Consider the following 16,725-nt stretch of genomic DNA (forward strand, 5'->3'; position numbering starts at 1 on the left):
TCTAGTTTAAGAAAAAGAGAAGATTCTGGTGGGTGGGGCTGGTTCCACGATGCCCAGAACTCTGTCATTCTCAGCTGAAGGCTTCGGAGCCTTTGCCTCTTCTGAGAACGTCCCATTTATGCTTTTCAGGTCATGTACTTTGCATGACTCTTCAAGTGTCTTTCTTGTGTTGTTGGTCACACGTGGAGTGGCGTCCCAGGGCCCACTGTGTGGCCCCCAGTGGCCTGGGGCAGCCATGGCCCTGCCAAATCTTTGTCAAGGACTTGCCTACTTCCTAGTGACGCTGCAGCTCTTTGAGCAAGAAAGCGGGAACAGAATCTCCTCTCCCTATTGGCATTGTTTGTTCATTCCCTCATTTATTAAGTGAACAGAATATATGGTTGATTGTTCCTGTCAGTAAGTCATGGTGTTGGTGGCCGGGACAAGTTCTCAAGTGTCCTGTTATGAGAGCTTACCTGTGAGTGGAGTGCGTCCTGCCTGCAGAGATGAGCGGGGCATCCTCGTCCTCATGGGGCAGCTTCGCTGGCTATCCTGGGGCTCTCTCCTAGCCAGGAGCCCAGGCCAAAGCTTTGTGAGGCTAGCAAAGCAAGAAAGGCAGCTCAGGGTTCTCGGGCAAGGCTGCTGCAACAGTGACACAGGTGGTGGACATGAGAGGGCCCGAGGTCCTGTCCTGGCTGCCAGCCTTCCCCTGCCTGCCATGTCCCAGTCAGCCCCGGCTGCCTCCACAAGGGCCTGGCCCTGTGCAGATTGAGGGGCCCAGCTGAGGAAGTCAGCTTGGGACGTCGCCGGGCCGGCACATGGCACTGGCCTCAGAACAGGTGAGGAGGACACACTGGTGCATGTGCACGTGCACATACGTCCCAGGCTGGCATTCACGGTTCCCTGCCACACTCAGACGCTGGGTCCATGCAGGGACCACAGGCCCATGGGGACCAGGTCTTTCCTTTGTGTAGGAAGGTGGACTTAGTGATTGCCTTCCTGGAATTTACTTCAGAATTGGTATATCTCAAACTTAGGGGGTCCTCACCCTCCCCTAGTTTGTCTTTAGCTTCTCTGCTGGTTTTCTGTGGGCTTTCGTAGTTTGAGGAAAATTTGGACTTTTTTTAGTGCTTACGGGGCCAAGTCCCAAGGAGGTATTGGAAGCAAATATAAAGGTCAGAGGTGCAGGTTTGAGCAATGCCCCGTAGTTCCCCTGCTTCGGTGGTGGGGTTGCAGGGCCTTCCTGCCTGGGGCTGGAGGGGTTTCCTCCCACAGAGCCATGGCTGCTGCTGCCAGCCATCCATGTGGCCCTAACGCCCCACACAGTTGGGAGCCTGGGTCAGCTCTCAGTGGGGTGGTGTTGGAAGAACTCTGCTGGAGAACTTTTATTCAAATGCACAGACCATTTTATTCAAATGGTCTTAAATTGGCACCTTGCAGGTCCCACCGCCCTAAAGCACTTGAGACAAATGACCCAAAGCATGATGATGACCATGTTTTCTTTCCCTTGGGTGCCTCTTCCCCAGGCTCCTTTCTCTTTGATTCCCATTTGAAGACCGGCGCTCCCTGGAGCTCCTGCGTGGTTCAGCCGTTAGGTGTCTGGCACTTGATTTCAGCTCAGGTTTTAATCTCAGGGTCGTGAGTTCAAGCCCCGTGTCGGGCTCCACGCTAGGCATAGAGCCTATTTAAAAAAAAAAAAAAAAATTAGTGACAGGTGCCCCTGGCACTGCCCTCACTGGCCCTCAAGACCCTGGGTGGCTTCCAACTCTGTTCTTCCGCCTTGGCCAGGGCCAGAGGCCACTCTGCTCCTGGGGCCTCAAACCACAACTGATGTTCCCGCCTCACCCCTGCTCAGGGACATCCTCTGTAGGAATCTTTGCTTTGGGGCAAATTGAACAAAGGCATGGACTCCTTACTGGCAAGGAGGGGTGCCCTTGAATCCGCTCCCTACTCACCTGTGTGGTGCGGGCACATAGGTGCCACCTGGGCCATCTCTCTCACCATGGCACAGTGGGCTCTGGCCTTTCATGCTGTGATCTGTCCCAACAGCCACCAGAGTGGTTTTCTTAAAATGCAGACCTGACTGGGTTATTTACCACTTGTTAAAGAACCCTTGAGCCTTTGGGGAGAAGTGGTTGGTCTCACTCATTCTGTCAGCATTGCCCGGAGCACACACGCCACAGGCTTGGCCTCCCACATGACCTCATTTAGATGGTGGCTGTGCCCGGTGCAGCCTGATGGAGCCTCCACTGTGACACTTGGCGACAGCACCTCCTCGGTCCAGGTTTCCTCTGAGGTCTGAGACTGGAAACTCTGAGCCATCTATGGCGGCTCTTCCTTTCTTGTCCCCACTCAGAACCGGTTTAGGTTCCCCCTGTAGAAGGGACACAGGTAAAGGCAAAGTGTCCTTTCCTCCCCTCTCCTGTGGGAGCCATAGCACCATAGAAGGAGGAAGTGGTGGAGCTAGGCACCCCTCCGGGGCAGGTGGCTGTCACCAGGAGCTGCACCTGACAGGCTCTCTGTCCCTCACCCCCAGCTCACTGCCAGAGGAAAAGAACCGGAGCAGCTCCTCCTTTGAGACCTGCCTGAGGCCGAATGAGAAGCCTGAGGGGGAGCGTGGAGAGCCAGACCCCGAGCAGAAGAGGAGCCGGGCTAGGGAGCGGAGGCGGGAAGGCCGCTCTAAGACCTTTGACTGGGCCGAGTTCCGCCCCATCCAGCAGGCCCTGGCTCAGGAGAGGGCCAGCGCCACCGGGGCTTCTGACGCCCACCCCGAGGCTGAGGCTGGTGAGCTGGAGCGGGAGCGAGCACGGCGGCGGGAAGAGCGCCGTAAGCGCTTCGGGATGCTTGATGCTACGGACGGGCCAGCCGCAGATGACACAGCCCTGCGGATGGAGGTTGACCGCAGCCCGGGGCTGCCTGTGACCGCTGACCTCAAGACACAGAACGTCCACGTGGAGATCGAGCAGCGGTGGCATCAGGTGGAGACCACTCCTCTCCGGGAAGAAAAGCAGGTGCCCATTGCCCCCCTGCACCTGTCCTCCTCCGAGGATGGAAGTGACCGGCTTTCCACTCATGAGCTGACCTCTCTGCTGGAGAAGGAGGTAATGGGCAGACAGGTGGTGGGGTTCTATGCAGCAGCCTTTCCCAGCACCCGCTGTACCTGGTGGTGGCCTGAGCTGTTCAGCCACATAATACTGAGGGACATGTGGTCCAGACTGCTCAGAGAGACACATGGACAGACAGGTCCTTAGAGTATACAGTGCAGGCATGAGGTACAGGAGGGTGCCATGTCATGGAGGGTGGCAGGGAGGGGGCGCCAGGCTTTTCCAGAAGGAAAAGGTGTTTGCCGTGTGGGGACACTGCCATATAGAGCCGGGAATGGCCAGAGAGTAGGCCGATGGGATGCAGGACCCAGGAGCAGACTTTGTCCTACCCTGTTACAGGCACGAACTAGAGATTTGAGGCAGGAGAGGGGCATGAGCAGAGTTAGGTTTCCATATGCAGTGGGCGGCCCTGGATCAGAGGGGCCAAAGCTTGAAGGCAGAGACCAGCCCTGAGGCTTTTGCAGCAGCCCAGTAACCATTGATGGGATCTGGGGTGGGGGGTGCAGGTCATGCGGCAGGAGGCAGAGGCTGGATTCTGGATGTTAAGGAATATTCAAAATGTGAAACAGAGGCCGTGGTGGAGAAGGGGATATGAGCCTGGCAGGCTGGGCAGACAATTGCCGTCATGCCACCAACTTGACTAGTTCATTGGGCACCAGAGCAGGCCCTCTGGGATGTAGCGTATCCAGAGATCAGATCTGGGAAACTTGGTAGTGGATTTGTTAATCTGAACAGTGAGTTTTCTGGACAAGGAGGTTCAGCATTGTACTGGCCTCTTAGGAACATTCAGGAGTATGTTTCAAATGTGTTCTTTTAAAGAAGTAGCTAATGAAAGTGAAGAGTGGCACGTGGCCCTGCCCTCGTCAAATTTATGAAGCTAACATGGATGATTAACACCAGGACTCGAATTTTTCCCCATTTCTAGACATAGTAAAGGCAAGATGCAACAGAACTTCACACTCACATTGCTCTAAACTGTCAGAGTGGGCCTGCTGGCTTGTAGGTCACACACTGGACCATGAAGCTGTCACAGACAGCAGAGTCTGGGAGCCAGGCGTCTCAGTGCCGCCCACAGCAGCGCCCGGCTGCGCTCTGCCCCTCCAGCGCCCCCCCCAACCCCTGCAAGCCAGCATCCAGTAGGCACCTGAGGGAGGGCTCAGGGAAGAGTAGATGGACGGATGACTCAATTCAAAGCCACTGGAAGCAGGAAGAGTGGGAGGGAGCTTGCTTGCTTCACACCTCATGGAACCCCTCCCGCAAACAGCTGGCATGGAATCCATCATGTTAAGCGGGGTCAACAGCAGCCATTTGAGCGGAAGCCCTGGAGCCTGGAGTGAGGGCTTCCAGGGGCAGCTCCGGCCTGTTTGACCACACTAAGGAAACCACAGGACCCAGCGAGGTGGTCTTCTTCTGACACAGGCACAAAGCCCCCATCTCCTGGTGGGGTCTGCTCCCCACATCCTTACGGGCCCGTGGGAATTCCGTGGGTGCCCCGGGTAACAGGTGTGGTGCTGTCATATACGGCTTGAGCTGGAACCCTCAGTTCCAGATGCCGCAGATAAAGACCAGATCAGCACGTGCCCTGAAACGTGGCCACAGGGAAGGCCAGCCCAGGTGTCCTGTGTGCTCCAGCCTCACGAGAGCCAGAAATGCCACTGCCAGCCCATGCTGGCTGCTGCCTCTGGTCCTTGCTGTCACTGTGCTCAAAACTGCGTATCTCTTTCCCAACAGTTGGAGCAGAGCCAGAAGGAGGCCTCGGACCTTCTGGAGCAGAACCGGCTCCTGCAGGACCAGCTGAGGGTGGCTCTGGGCCGGGAGCAGAGCGCCCGGGAGGGCTACGTGCTGCAGGTAGGGCTGAGGGTCTGCTGCGGCCCTTGTTCATTTGGGCTTCAGCGTGAGGACCCAGGCAGGCTAGGAATGTGCAAAACCTGGCTGAGCAGGGGCAGCCTGTCCCTAGGGCCGCCCCCACCGGGCTTTGCCACAGCGCCACGGCCCACAGGCTGGCGGGTCCTCTAGCCTCACGGTCGTAGGACGTTGTGGAGAATCTGCCTGAAACCTCTGTTTCCAAGGGTTTTTCTTTGTTTCCTAATGAAATCATCCTGATCATCTTTACTCTTGGCTCTCGGAGTACCCAGTATATACTTATTATCAGTATCACATGTCTGTGTGTCGTTTCTACGTGCTTTCACAAACGGCCGTACTAGGTCCATTGTACCCACTGAAGAACCTGAGTAGTAGCAGCCAAGTGCCTCCTTACGACCAAGGTGGCGTCAGACTTAGAACCGGTTCGCCATCCTTGACCTTGTATGTACCACACCTACAGGGCAATCTGGGGCCATTAGCACTGGCCTAGTGGCTCCCTTATTTTCTGCCTCGGCTGAGGTGCCGGGGGGGAAGTGTGGCCACCCGGCCATCGGCCAACTCTCCCAGCAGCCTAATGGAGAGTCTAATGAGAAGGGCAGCAGCCTGAATCCTGAGCTGAGACCCAAACCCATGCTCCGGCAGCGAGTTCCACGTCCACATGCCAGCCAGGAAGCAGTGGGCGCTGCCCTGGCGTCTAGCCAGTGGGAGCCTATTGTCCTGTACCATTCTGGCCCCGTCTGAGTTCTGGGGTACAAAACAACACTCTCGTGCCCCATCATGCTGATATGCTGGTGGGGAGAGGTGGCAGATGGAGCAGTGCTGCAGAAGTGCAGAGGGTTGAGGGAATAGGGAACTCCGAGCTCCCAGCCAAGGCTGAGGACATAGCACTCTAGTCAGGGTCCTGCCACTGACCAGTAGAAGCTGGTGCCATCCCCTGCAACCTCAGCCTCCTTGCCTGTGTAGACTTAGAACTTGACCCCAAGGGCCTTTGCAGCTCTCAGGGACCCTGAATCTCTCTGATAAGTGTCTGCATTGACGTTTGCAGACCACAGCACCCCGGCCGCCTTGGGCCAAGTCATCCCAGGCAGCATGTGAGCCTCTGGGCAGAGTTTACCTTCCCTCCTGTCTCCGTGCCGTCTTTTGTTGCATGTTCCCTCTGCCTCCTCTTTCTCCCCTGGCTTTGACCATGGCCCTGGGCGCCCCTTGTGCCCTGGTCCTCCCCAGCCCCTTCAGCCAAGGAATGGCCATGCCCAGGTCCTATTCTCGGGCACCATGGACTGGTGGTGGTGGGCATCCCCCTTTCCTGTGTATGTTTCCTGGGTCGTTTTGTGCAGACTTTCCAGGTTTGGGGAGCATCTTTTTAAACCTGCATGAATTCACTTCACATCTGGTGGTAAAGATACTAGCAGCAGATTTTGCACATTGCTAACCTAAGAACCTGTCTCTGTGTCTAACCTGGATGATTGCATGAGCCTGCAGCAGAGCCCCAGGCAGAGGGCCCGGGGCCATCCCCTGCAGCCTCAGCTGGGCAGGGCTGGTGTCTTCAAACCTCCCCACTAGGTCTAACAACGGGTGACTTGTAACCTCCCTTTGTGCTTTGAAAATGCTTATCCCCAAGTCATTCGGAATGAGCAAGGGGCCTTTGGGGTTCGTCAGGAGGAGAGCCATTCAGGGTGGGCACTGCACTAACGGTGCTGGGAGGAGGAGCTTGCATGGTTTGGATGTGGAGCGCGGAGTGTATGTAACTTTACTATAACTGAGTGTCACATCTGTGGCTTCCCTGCCAGCAGACCAGACCTAAAGCGAGCCACAGGCAGGCCAAATTCTTAGGCTGGGCTCTTCTCACTCTCGTTCATGTTGGTTTTGACCCGGCATTAATTAGTTCTGTCTCTTCTGCATGCCTTTCAGTTTGGGGAGTTTTGTTTCATTTGTGTTTTCTGTCTTGCATACTTCACTCTCTTTGAATTCCACGAAGGTTTGCTTGTTTTGTTGATTATCATGTTTTACTCCGTGGTTTCCGTTTTCCCCTCATTTTGTCTTCCTGCAGGTAGAGATTAGTTCTTTCTGTTACTGTAGAGGACGGGCTCCACTTCCCAAAGGAAAATGCTTCAGATGTCACCTCACTGGCATCCCGGGCGGTTGCCTCCCTTCCTTCTCTCCCCGTCCTAGAAGGAAGTGGCACCGCCACCCGCAACCCCCCACCGCGTCCCAGCTTTGTTAGGGTTTGTTGCCTAGAGTCTTCTACCTTTTGTTTTTGCAAAACGAAGATCCCGAGGCTCTGCTCCTCCCCCTGTCTTCCTTCCCAGCGTTCTCCTGTCCTTCGTCTTCCTTTGCTCATCAGTGTGCTCCATTATTCAGTTCTGTTTGATTTCGTTGTCCTAGAAGCTGCTTGGTTAGAGCTGTTCGATGTGACTGTCCATGTGTTCCGTTTACCTAAAAGCAGCTACTTGCCAAAACAAGCTAAGATGATTTGTTGGATTTGTTTTTTAATTGAGAAAAAAAAAATTATGCCAAGGATAAAAGGCAAAGCCACCAAGAAGCTTTTCTGTGGTTGACCCTGGCCAGAGGTGTGACACTCAGAACTGGGAGGCCCGAGTGGTACTAACCAGTATTTAATCGGTTTTTTTAAGACTGAAGTGGCCACCTCCCCATCCGGTGCCTGGCAGAGGCTCCATAGAGTCAACCAGGATCTGCAAAGCGAGCTGGAGGCCCAGTGCCAGCGCCAGGAGCTGGTCACGCAGCAGATCCAGTCCCTGAAGCGCAGCTACGGGGAGGCCAAGGACGCGATCCGGCACCATGAGGCCGAGATCCGTAGCCTCCAGGCGAGGCTCAGCAATGCCGCGGCCGAGCTCGCCATCAAGGAGCAGGCGCTGGCCAAGCTCAAGGGTGACCTGAAGCTGGAGAAGGACAAGGTCCGGGAGCAGCTGGAGGAATGGCAGCACAGCGAGGCCGCACTGAGCGGGCAGCTGCAGGCCAGCGAGCAGAAGCTCAAGAGCGCCGAAGCCCTGCTGCTGGAGAAGACGCAGGAGCTGCGGGACCTGGAGACGCAGCAGGCGCTACAGAGGGACCGGCAGAAGGAGGTGCAGAGACTGCAGGAGCGCATCGCCGACCTCAGCCAGCAGCTCGGCGCCAGCGAGCAGGCCCAGAGGCTGATGGAGGAGAAGCTGCAGAGGAACTACGAGCTGTTGCTGGAGAGCTGCGAGAAGGAGAAGCAGGCGCTGCTGCAGAACCTGAAGGAGGTAGAGGACAAGGCCAGCGCCTATGAGGACCAGCTGCAGGACCACGAGCAGCAGATGGAGGTCCTCCAGAAGGAGAAGCTGAGCGCCAAGTGCGAGGGCAGCGAGGTGGTCCACCAGCTGGAGGAGCAGCTGGAGATGAAGGAGGCCAGCATCCAGAAGCTGGCTGAGCACGTCCAGAGCCTCAGAGATGAGCGGGACCTGATCAGGCAGCGGTTCCAAGAGCTGATGGATCGTGTCGCCCTGTCTGACGGGGATGTGGCCAAGCTTCAGGAGAAGCTGAGGGGAAGGGAGGCCGACTACCAGAGCCTGGAGCACTCCTACAGGAGGGTGGCCGGCCAGCTCCACAGCATGCACACGCTGCTGAAGGAAAAGGAGGAAGAGCTAAAGTGCATCAAGGAGATGCACGAGAAGGTTCTGGAAAAGAAAGATCAGGACCTCAATGAGGCTTTGGTTAAAATGGTTGCCTTGGGGAGCAGCTTAGAGGAAACAGAAATGAAGCTCCAGGCAAAGGAAGAAATTTTAAGGAGATTTGTAAAGGAGTCTTCAGAGGACGTGGAGGAGCCACGGAGCGGCCCAGAAGAGGCAGAGGACAGCACCGTGCTGTCGGGCCCGCAGCTCCAAGCTGCCGGCACACCCCTGGCCTTCCCACATCCCAAGCTCGAGGATGAGGCCCCAGGGGTGGCCCTAGGGGAGGAGCGTGGCAGCGGCAGCCCCCAGAGAGAAGATAGCATGGGCTCTCTGAAGTCGGAGGTGCCGGACAGGGAGGGACACCCTCCAAGCACAGCAAAACCTGACCAGGGAGTTCTTGGTGTCAAAAGGCAAAGGATCCGGTTCTCCACGATTCAGTGCCAAAAATACACGCACCCCGATGGGTCCGAGAAGACCTGGACCAGCAGCACGTCCTCTGACACCAGCCAGGACCGCTCGCCCTCAGAGGAGAGCATGTCGTCAGAGGCCACCCCCAGCTCTCTCCCTGTGACCAGCGACTCCGACACGTATCTCTCCATAATACACTCCCTGGAGACCAAGCTCTACATCACGGAGGAGAAGCTCAAGGATGTGACGGTGAAGCTGGAGAGTCAGCAGGGCCAGAGCCAGGAGGCCCTGCTCGCGCTGCACCAGCAGTGGGCTGCCACTGAGGCACGGCTCCGCGAGCAGCTCCGCGCCAGCCTGCTGCAGGTCGGAGCGCTGGCCTCCCAGCTGGAGCAGGAGAGACAGCTGAGGGCCCAGCTCGTTGACAGTCACGTAGGGGAGCTCGGCGACTTCCAGGTGAAAAACAGCCAGGCTCTGGCTTGCTTAGAAAACTGCCGAGAACAGCTGCGATCCCTGCCAGCGGCCAGCCCAGAGGGTGCGCAGGACGCGGGTGCGGGCCCCCTGGCCAGCGTGGAGGGCTCACTCGTCAGCGCCACCCAGGCCCCGAGCCCCTGGCCAGCTCCTGTGGACAGCGCGGCCCAGGCCCAGCCAGAGGAAGCTCATTTCGTGGAGCTAGGGAAGACGATCTCGCAGCCGCTGCTCCGGCCCGAACTGACCGAGCAGGAACAGCTGAAGCTCCTTTCCCATCAGATAGCTCTGGAAGCCTCACTGATAAACCAAATAGCAGACTCCTTAAAAAACACAACATCAGATATCTCACGCGTTTTCCACGAGATTTCTCAGTCGGGAAAGTGGCCTGTGGAACCTGAAAGTTCTGCTCTCTGCCCCGGGGCCCCAGCGGACACCTGGGCTAAGAAGGTGCTTGTAGATGGCGAATTCTGGAGCCAGGTCGAGTCCCTGAGTAAGCACCTGGGAACGCTGGGCGGAGAGGCCGCTGGCGCAGCGGGAGGCGGGCAGCAGAGCGTCCCACCAGCCCTGGTCCCCGCCCTGGCCGATGCCACGTGGGTCAGGGCAGAGCTCAGCTTCGCGCTGCAGTCGGTGAGAGAGTCCTTCCACCGACGGTTACAGAGCATCCAGGAGACCCTCCAGGGCACCCAAGTGGCCCTGCAACAGCACAAGCGCGTGCTAGGGGACATCCTGGGAGCCTACCGGACCCCCGACTTTGAGAGAGTGATGCAGCAGGTCTCAGAAGCTCTCAAGCTTCCTGCAGGCGTTGAAGGAGGCATGCAGGCATCCTGGGACCCGAGCCCATTAGGAGAAGTACTGACTCCTCAGGAAGCCACCAGCTCCCAGGAGCCCTTCTACATGTCCAGCCAGAGCTCTGGAGCCCTCGTTGCTATTCAGGAAGAACTCGCCCTGCAGCTCAAAGATAAGGCCAGCCTCTTGGGGGAGATATCTGCCGCTTTAACCTCACTTCCCCCTGTGGAGTCGGTCAGAGATTGTCAGAAGCTTCTCCAGGCGTCCCAGAATCTCTCCTATAACACTTACCTGGGAGGCCTCGGTCAGTATTCTTCATTATTAGTTCAGGATGCAATTATTCAGGCACAGGTGTGTTATGCAGCCTGCAAAATCCGGCTGGAGTATGAAAAGGAGCTCCGGTGCTACAAGGAGTCCTGGCAGGGCTCGAGGGCCTCCTGTAAGGAGCACGAGCAAGCGGTCGGGGCCCTGAGGGAGGAGTACGAGGACCTTCTCCGGAAGCAGAAGAGCGAGTACCTGGAAGTGATTGCCATTGTTGAGAGGGAAAATGCCGAGCTCAAGGCTAAGGTCACCCAGCTGGGTCATCAGCAGAGGCGTCTGGAAGAAGTAGAAAGCAAGCACAGTGAGAACATGTTCGCCCTGCAGGGGAGGTACGAGGAAGAGATCAGGTGTGTGGTGGAGCAGCTGAACCGAGCAGGGGACACGCTGCAGGCCGAGCACAGCAGGGTCCTGAGCCAGCTGGATGCCTCGGTCAGAGACCGGCAGGACATGGAGCGGCACCACGTGGAGCAGATGCAGAGCCTGGAGGACAAGTTCCAGCTCAAGATCAAAGAGCTGCAGACCATCCACGAGGAGGAGCTGCGGACCTTGCAGGAGCACTACTCACAAAGCTTGCGGGGCCTGCAGGAGGCCCTGTGCCACTACCAGCGCCAGCTGCCCGAAGCCCCGCCGGCCCCCGGGCCCCCAGGCAGCCCCCACCAGTGCCCCTCCTCCAGCTGGCCTGCCAGCCAGCCCCGGGGGGCCCTGCAGGCCACCAAGGGAGAGGCCGACTCCATGACGGGGCTGAGGGAGCGCATCCAGGAGCTGGAGGCCCAGATGGACATCATGCGGGAGGAGCTGGAGCACAAGGACCTGGAGGGCGACACGGCCACGCTGCGGGAGAAGTACCAGAAGGACTTTGAGAACCTTAAGGTTCTGCAGCATCGTTTGATTTTCAAGGCAGTGGAGGGGCAGGCGTTGCTCTGCTGTGGGGGGGTGGCAGTGTCTGGCAGACAGGGCTCTCGGGTAGAGCCGAGACACGGTTCTCGGCTCTGAGTTACTGTGCAAGCAGAGTCAGGTTGATACTGTCCCTCTCCTGACTCCTCGCTGGTGTGGTGTGGTCTCAGAGCAAGGTCTGGGCAAGGGTCTAGACTCCTGTTCAACATCCGCCCCACCCCCAAGGAGGACTGCTGGAAGGCGAACAGGAGCACTATGAGAGAGGGAGCGTGGTCACCCCCCCCATCACCCTTCTGCCTGGTCCCTCCCAGTGCCTCCAGCAGAGGAAGCCTTTGCTGTTCAGTCACGGCCTCGCCCTCTCTTCTACTCCCACAGAACCCACTCCAGGCCAGTATAGATGCAGACCTGGGAAGAACTCAGGAGAGACAGGCCAGAAGCTCCCTTAGAGAGCTATCTCCTGACTGCCCTAAGAGGGCAGAGTTGGGGTTCCCAAAAGATGGGGATATTTGCAAAACAGTGTCAAGTTGGACTCTCCTGTCCAACTTCCTGTGGGGAACTGGCATTTAATGGGCACTCTGTGGAAGAAGGGCTTTCCTTCTGAGCATGCCTCTCGGCCGCTGGTACTCCTTCCCTGGGGGCTGTGAGAAATGCCGTCCCCAGTAACTATCCCCTGCTCTCCTTCCCCGTTTCGCACTCCGCCTCATTAGGCGGAATACCCAGGCCCTAGCATATAAAGGTGACCTTACCGGGCTCCTGGGGGCTGTGGGCTGTGTGGGCCGGTCCAGGTTCTCGTCAGGCCCTTCAGAGCTAGAGAGGCCTGCCTGCGTGCGTGCTGCCTGGCTGCCCAGAACTTCCCTGCAGCTTCTCGACATTAGCCTCTTGAACTCCGTACCGTCCCTTGCTGCGGCACAGTAGATGGCCGGGCTCCTCGAAAGCCCTCCATCCCCAGTCAGGCCCCTGCTCCAGTGGCGCCTCAGCCTGCCCGTGCACAGAGCTGGCCCCCAGGGTTTAGGCAGCTGCTCGGCTACTTCTGCCAGACATGGCGCTAATGCTGCTTTCTGGCAGGATGCCCGTGCTGCTGTTTTTTGTCGCTCTGAAAGTGGGGGACAGACATGCGGGGAGTCAGCAGCAGTGTCTTCTTTACCTCTGGGCGACGACGTGGCCCACTGGCCAGAGCCGAGCACGTGTGGTCATCAGCAAGCTCTCGGACGGCCAAGAGCCCATTCTCACTGTTCTTTTCCCAAGTCAGAACCTTTTGAAAATGGTTAGGAATCGTGAGACAGCTTCAAGGGCTGTTTTCCAGAAGTGCACGGATGGTGCCCCCACGGTGGCCCGTGCATGTGAGCGCAGCACTCAGATGGGTCAGGCCCACCTTTGAAAGAAACTCGCACAAACACCGGCCCCTAGCGCCCTCCCAAAAGAGCATCCCGCTGCTTCCTGTGACACCACGCGGGTGTGTGTGACCAGCACAGACACGCCTTGGGCTCCCTGGGAGCTGAGGGCTCCCTGCCCTCCAGTGAACGGCTTCATCTCTGCTCCACAGAGCCCCTGGGCGGTGAGGCAATCTCAGCCCCTGTGTCAGTCAGCGGGACAGAGATAAGGCCCACACTGGTGGCCTGGTGTGATTAGTTAGCAAGAAACGGGGTTGGGGGCTTCTGATCGCCTGTCTCTGGGGACTGCGCTGCTGCTGCGCTCTGTGCCGCCCCTGTCGTGTGCCTGTGAGCGTCCAGCCCGTCCGTGCTGTTCTCATTGCGGCCCTAGAGACCCAGCAATTATAGTTAGCGCTCTCGAGGGCCTCCAATCAGTAGCCAGGACTTGGCGCAGTTTTGCCCAGGGTTGGGGAGACCAGGGTCTTGGCTGACAGCCCCTCTCTGACCACTGCAGGCTGCCACCTTCACTGACGACTCTGCACAGTAGCCATCCAGGAACTGGGCCGGGAATACCGGCTTAAAAATCCAAATGTGTTTCTGGGTGAATGATTTTAACATGTGTGCTGTCCAAGGAAGCAGCTGGTCTTTAAAGCTTATTCAGTGTTTATGCAGGAAGAATTTTCACCCTTAGCTTTCAATATTCTAGAGCCATCCAATCCAACTAAACCCTGAAAGACCGACTAGCTGTGTGCTCATTGTGAACGAAAGCACGAAGGAGGGAAGGTGTGGGGCTCGGACGGGCCGAGGGCTGGGAGCCACAGCCCCAGGACTCCTCCAGCTGTCCTGTGCGGCAGTGAGAGGAGGCCGATGGCTTCCAGGTGGGAGCTGCCCGGGAGAAGGAACACGCAGTTAGCGGTGGATAACAGTTAAGACCATTGGCCCAGTCGCAGCCAGTCTGTTTGAGTGAAGGCCAGACTGTTCAAAAACATTGGGGTATCTCATAGGCCCATCATTTACTGTGGGGGCTCAGACCAGGACACCCAAGTGTGGTGATTTGATTTCTTACCCTTTCTTGAATCCAGGTGCAAGAAGACTGAGCAAGTAGCATAGGTCGGGAGGGAGGAGCTCCCCGCCCTGCTTTGCATTTGGAATGTAACCTGGCCGTTCTCCATACTCTTCTGGTGTTTGAAAAATCACTGAAAAGCCTGATCCCTACTTTGGAAGAGATGTGGCAAGGGGTTTATGTACAAGTGTGCCTCTGTGCACAGAACAGCTACACGTACGCCTTCACAGCTGTGACACAGTCCCCTGCCCCTTTGGTCAGAGCACTCTGCTAAGCCAGGCCTGGGTTTCTCAACCAACCTGTGGGATGGTTGGACCCATCTTAGGGTCCCATCTTAGGGGTACCTCTGTTCCTCCCCTAAACCAATGTGTAGGTAATAATCCAGCCTGCATTGTAACACGGCACGGACGAGTGTGGAGAGTGGTTCTGCTGTGTATCTCTTTTCAGTTAGTTAATTAGCGCCCTTGTCTGTACTCCTTGAAAAAGGAAGAAGGAAGGTGCAGGCTGGAAGAGAAGAGATCAGGTAGCCTAATCTGATTTCCTCAGTGGATGCCAGGCAAAGGTGGCCAGCTGGTTAGTGGCAGGGCCTTGGCCACCGGGATACCTGTCATTCACAGGATGGTGTCGGCTCCCTCCGAGAGCCAAGAAAGACACATTTATGAAATGCCCGGTTTGGTGCTGAAAGCTTCTTGCTGTGTAACTCAAAGCAGACCCAGCCAGTCTCCGTACGTTTACTCTCTCCTTGCTCCCTCTGGTCAGTCCCACCTAGCTGTGATTCTGTAAAGACCCGGGATCAGCTATTTTAAATTCCAGTGCAGCCGCTTCCCACCCACAGTATGGACTTTCCATGGATTCAGAACAATCACCCCAATAAGGTGTAAACTCTCTTTCCCAAATGCTCCGGTAGCATAAAATGCCCAGTGGCGTCCGTGAGTGTGTGCAGACAGCCATCGGATAGCCCCGCTGGCTCCGTGCTCAGTGTCAGGGAGCATGCTGTCTGACCAAGGAGCCTCAAGGGGCCGGGTTGCTGGCTTCGTGATAAACAGAACACCCATCGCAGGAGTAAAGAAAAAAATCCATGGAGTTCCTTTTGCATCTTACAGGCCACGTGCGAGCGGGGGTTTGCAGCCATGGAAGAAACGCACCAGAAAAAAATTGAGGACCTGCAGAGGCAGCACCAGCGGGAGCTGGAGAAGCTTCGAGAGGAGAAGGACCGTCTCCTAGCCGAGGAGACGGCAGCCACTATCTCAGGTGGGAGTCGGGCTGGGCGACCACTCTGCCCCAAGGGCAGGACGGCGGCAGGCTTCCCCAGCTGACCACACAGGTCGGCCGCGCCACCTTGGAGCTGCCCCCTGGCTGAGGTTGCAGCTTGTTATGCAAGGCTATAGCCCGCAACGGCTCCTTCCAAGGGGGAGGCCGCTTTCAGGAGCCCTCTGAGAGCCTGCGAGCCCGGGCCCGGCACCCCCAGCTACACCTGAAGGGCTGTCCCCAGCCGCGCTAGTCCCGTCGGTGCCATTGCCCTCAGACCACATAGGACCACCTCCGCCTGCGGAGCCGAGAACATCAGCACAGCGTTGCTGCCGCTCCTGCCCGGTGACAGGCTTGGCCGCCGAGCCGACACGCTCTGCCCCGAGCAAGCTTGGTGCCGTTGGTTGTGTGTTACCCTCCCTTTCTGTGATGGTGCTTTACGGTGCTGGCATTTCGGGGTGAAGAACAAAACCTACCAGCCTGAAAGCTTGCTTGTTTTATAAACTTGTGCATGATTTTAACATTGACATTTATTTCATCAGTTTGGTTTACTTCTAATATTTAAAAAAAAAAATGGACCTGCATCCCTTTTGTGGTGGGAGTTACCCGGGAATTAATTCCTTGGCTGGTGTCTGCTGAAATTCGGTCTGGGAGAGGCCAGCCTGACCACTCGTGGACATCGCATTAACAATGGGCAGACACGCCGTCCTGTCCATCTTGCTTACCCCCCACTCCGCCTCGAGCCTCTTGTGCTGATGGCCACATCCTTGACTACAGCCATTGAAGCCATGAAGAATGCCCACCGGGAGGAGATGGAGCGCGAGTTGGAGAAGAGCCAGAGGTCCCAGATCAGCAGCATCAACTCCGACATCGAGGCCCTACGACGACAGTACCTGTGAGTCAGCTTCCTGCCCACAGGAGGCGGCCCTTGCGGGCCAGGCTGGAGGGAAGCGGGACCTTTCCTGTGTCTTCCTAAGAGCCACAAAGACAGGGGTCTCAAGGGTGGTCAGTGGTGGAGGCCTGAGGGTTCTGAGGCAGCTCCAAGCCGCCCTTCCTGAGGGGCTGAGCAGTCTTTTCCAATGGGTCCGGGGTGACCGAGAACAACGTCACGAGGCTTTGATTTTCTGAGCATGGATAGAGCCTGGTCCTGGCTTATCAGACACGGCATCTCAGAAGTCAGTGTTGAAAACAGATCACAAGTGTGACTTCTCTCCTGGCATCATGGGTGTTCTATGTGTGGGACCGTTAAGCTCCTTGAAAGAGGTGCAGGTTGGGGCACCTGGGTGGCTCGGTGGGTTAAGCCTCTGCCTTCAGCTCAGGTCATGATCTCAGGGTCCTGGGATCGAGCCCCGCATCGGGCTCTCTGCTCAGCAGGAAGCCTGCTTCCCCCTCTGCATCTGCCTTCTGTTCTGCCTACTTGTGATCTCTCTCTCTCTGTCAAATAAATAAATAAAATCTTAAAAAAGAAAAAAAAGAGATGCAGGGAAGGATGCAAGAGAGAGTCTGTATGCCTGCAGTACTTCGAGGTTGTCCCTTTTTAGCTGGGTCCAAATTCGCTGAGACCACAGAATGCA

The 16,725-nt window shown here is 57.1% G+C and overlaps 1 protein-coding gene across 7 annotated transcripts in view; it reads left to right on the plus strand.

The window, feature by feature from the left end:
* LOC111139264 (myosin phosphatase Rho interacting protein) overlaps positions 1-16,725 on the plus strand; it is a 149,304-nt gene that overhangs the window by 116,765 nt on the left and 15,814 nt on the right. For 4 of the 7 annotated variants that reach the window (XM_022491493.1, XM_022491492.1, XM_022491491.1 and 1 more), the window contains exons 14-18: positions 2,516-3,080; positions 4,815-4,931; positions 7,577-11,446; positions 15,007-15,154; positions 15,929-16,046. In XM_022491493.1, the coding sequence (XP_022347201.1) occupies positions 2,516-3,080; positions 4,815-4,931; positions 7,577-11,446; positions 15,007-15,154; positions 15,929-16,046 (4,818 nt within the window). The remainder of the gene's footprint in view (positions 1-2,515; positions 3,081-4,814; positions 4,932-7,576; positions 11,447-15,006; positions 15,155-15,928; positions 16,047-16,725) is intronic. The other 3 variants (XM_022491496.1, XM_022491497.1, XM_022491498.1) reach the window with 1 other exon arrangement.

The sequence above is a fragment of the Enhydra lutris genome, unplaced genomic scaffold (genome assembly GCF_002288905.1).
Source record: "Enhydra lutris kenyoni isolate GAN:26980312 unplaced genomic scaffold, ASM228890v2 scaffoldscaffold97, whole genome shotgun sequence".
Classification (NCBI taxonomy): Eukaryota; Metazoa; Chordata; class Mammalia; order Carnivora; family Mustelidae; genus Enhydra; species Enhydra lutris.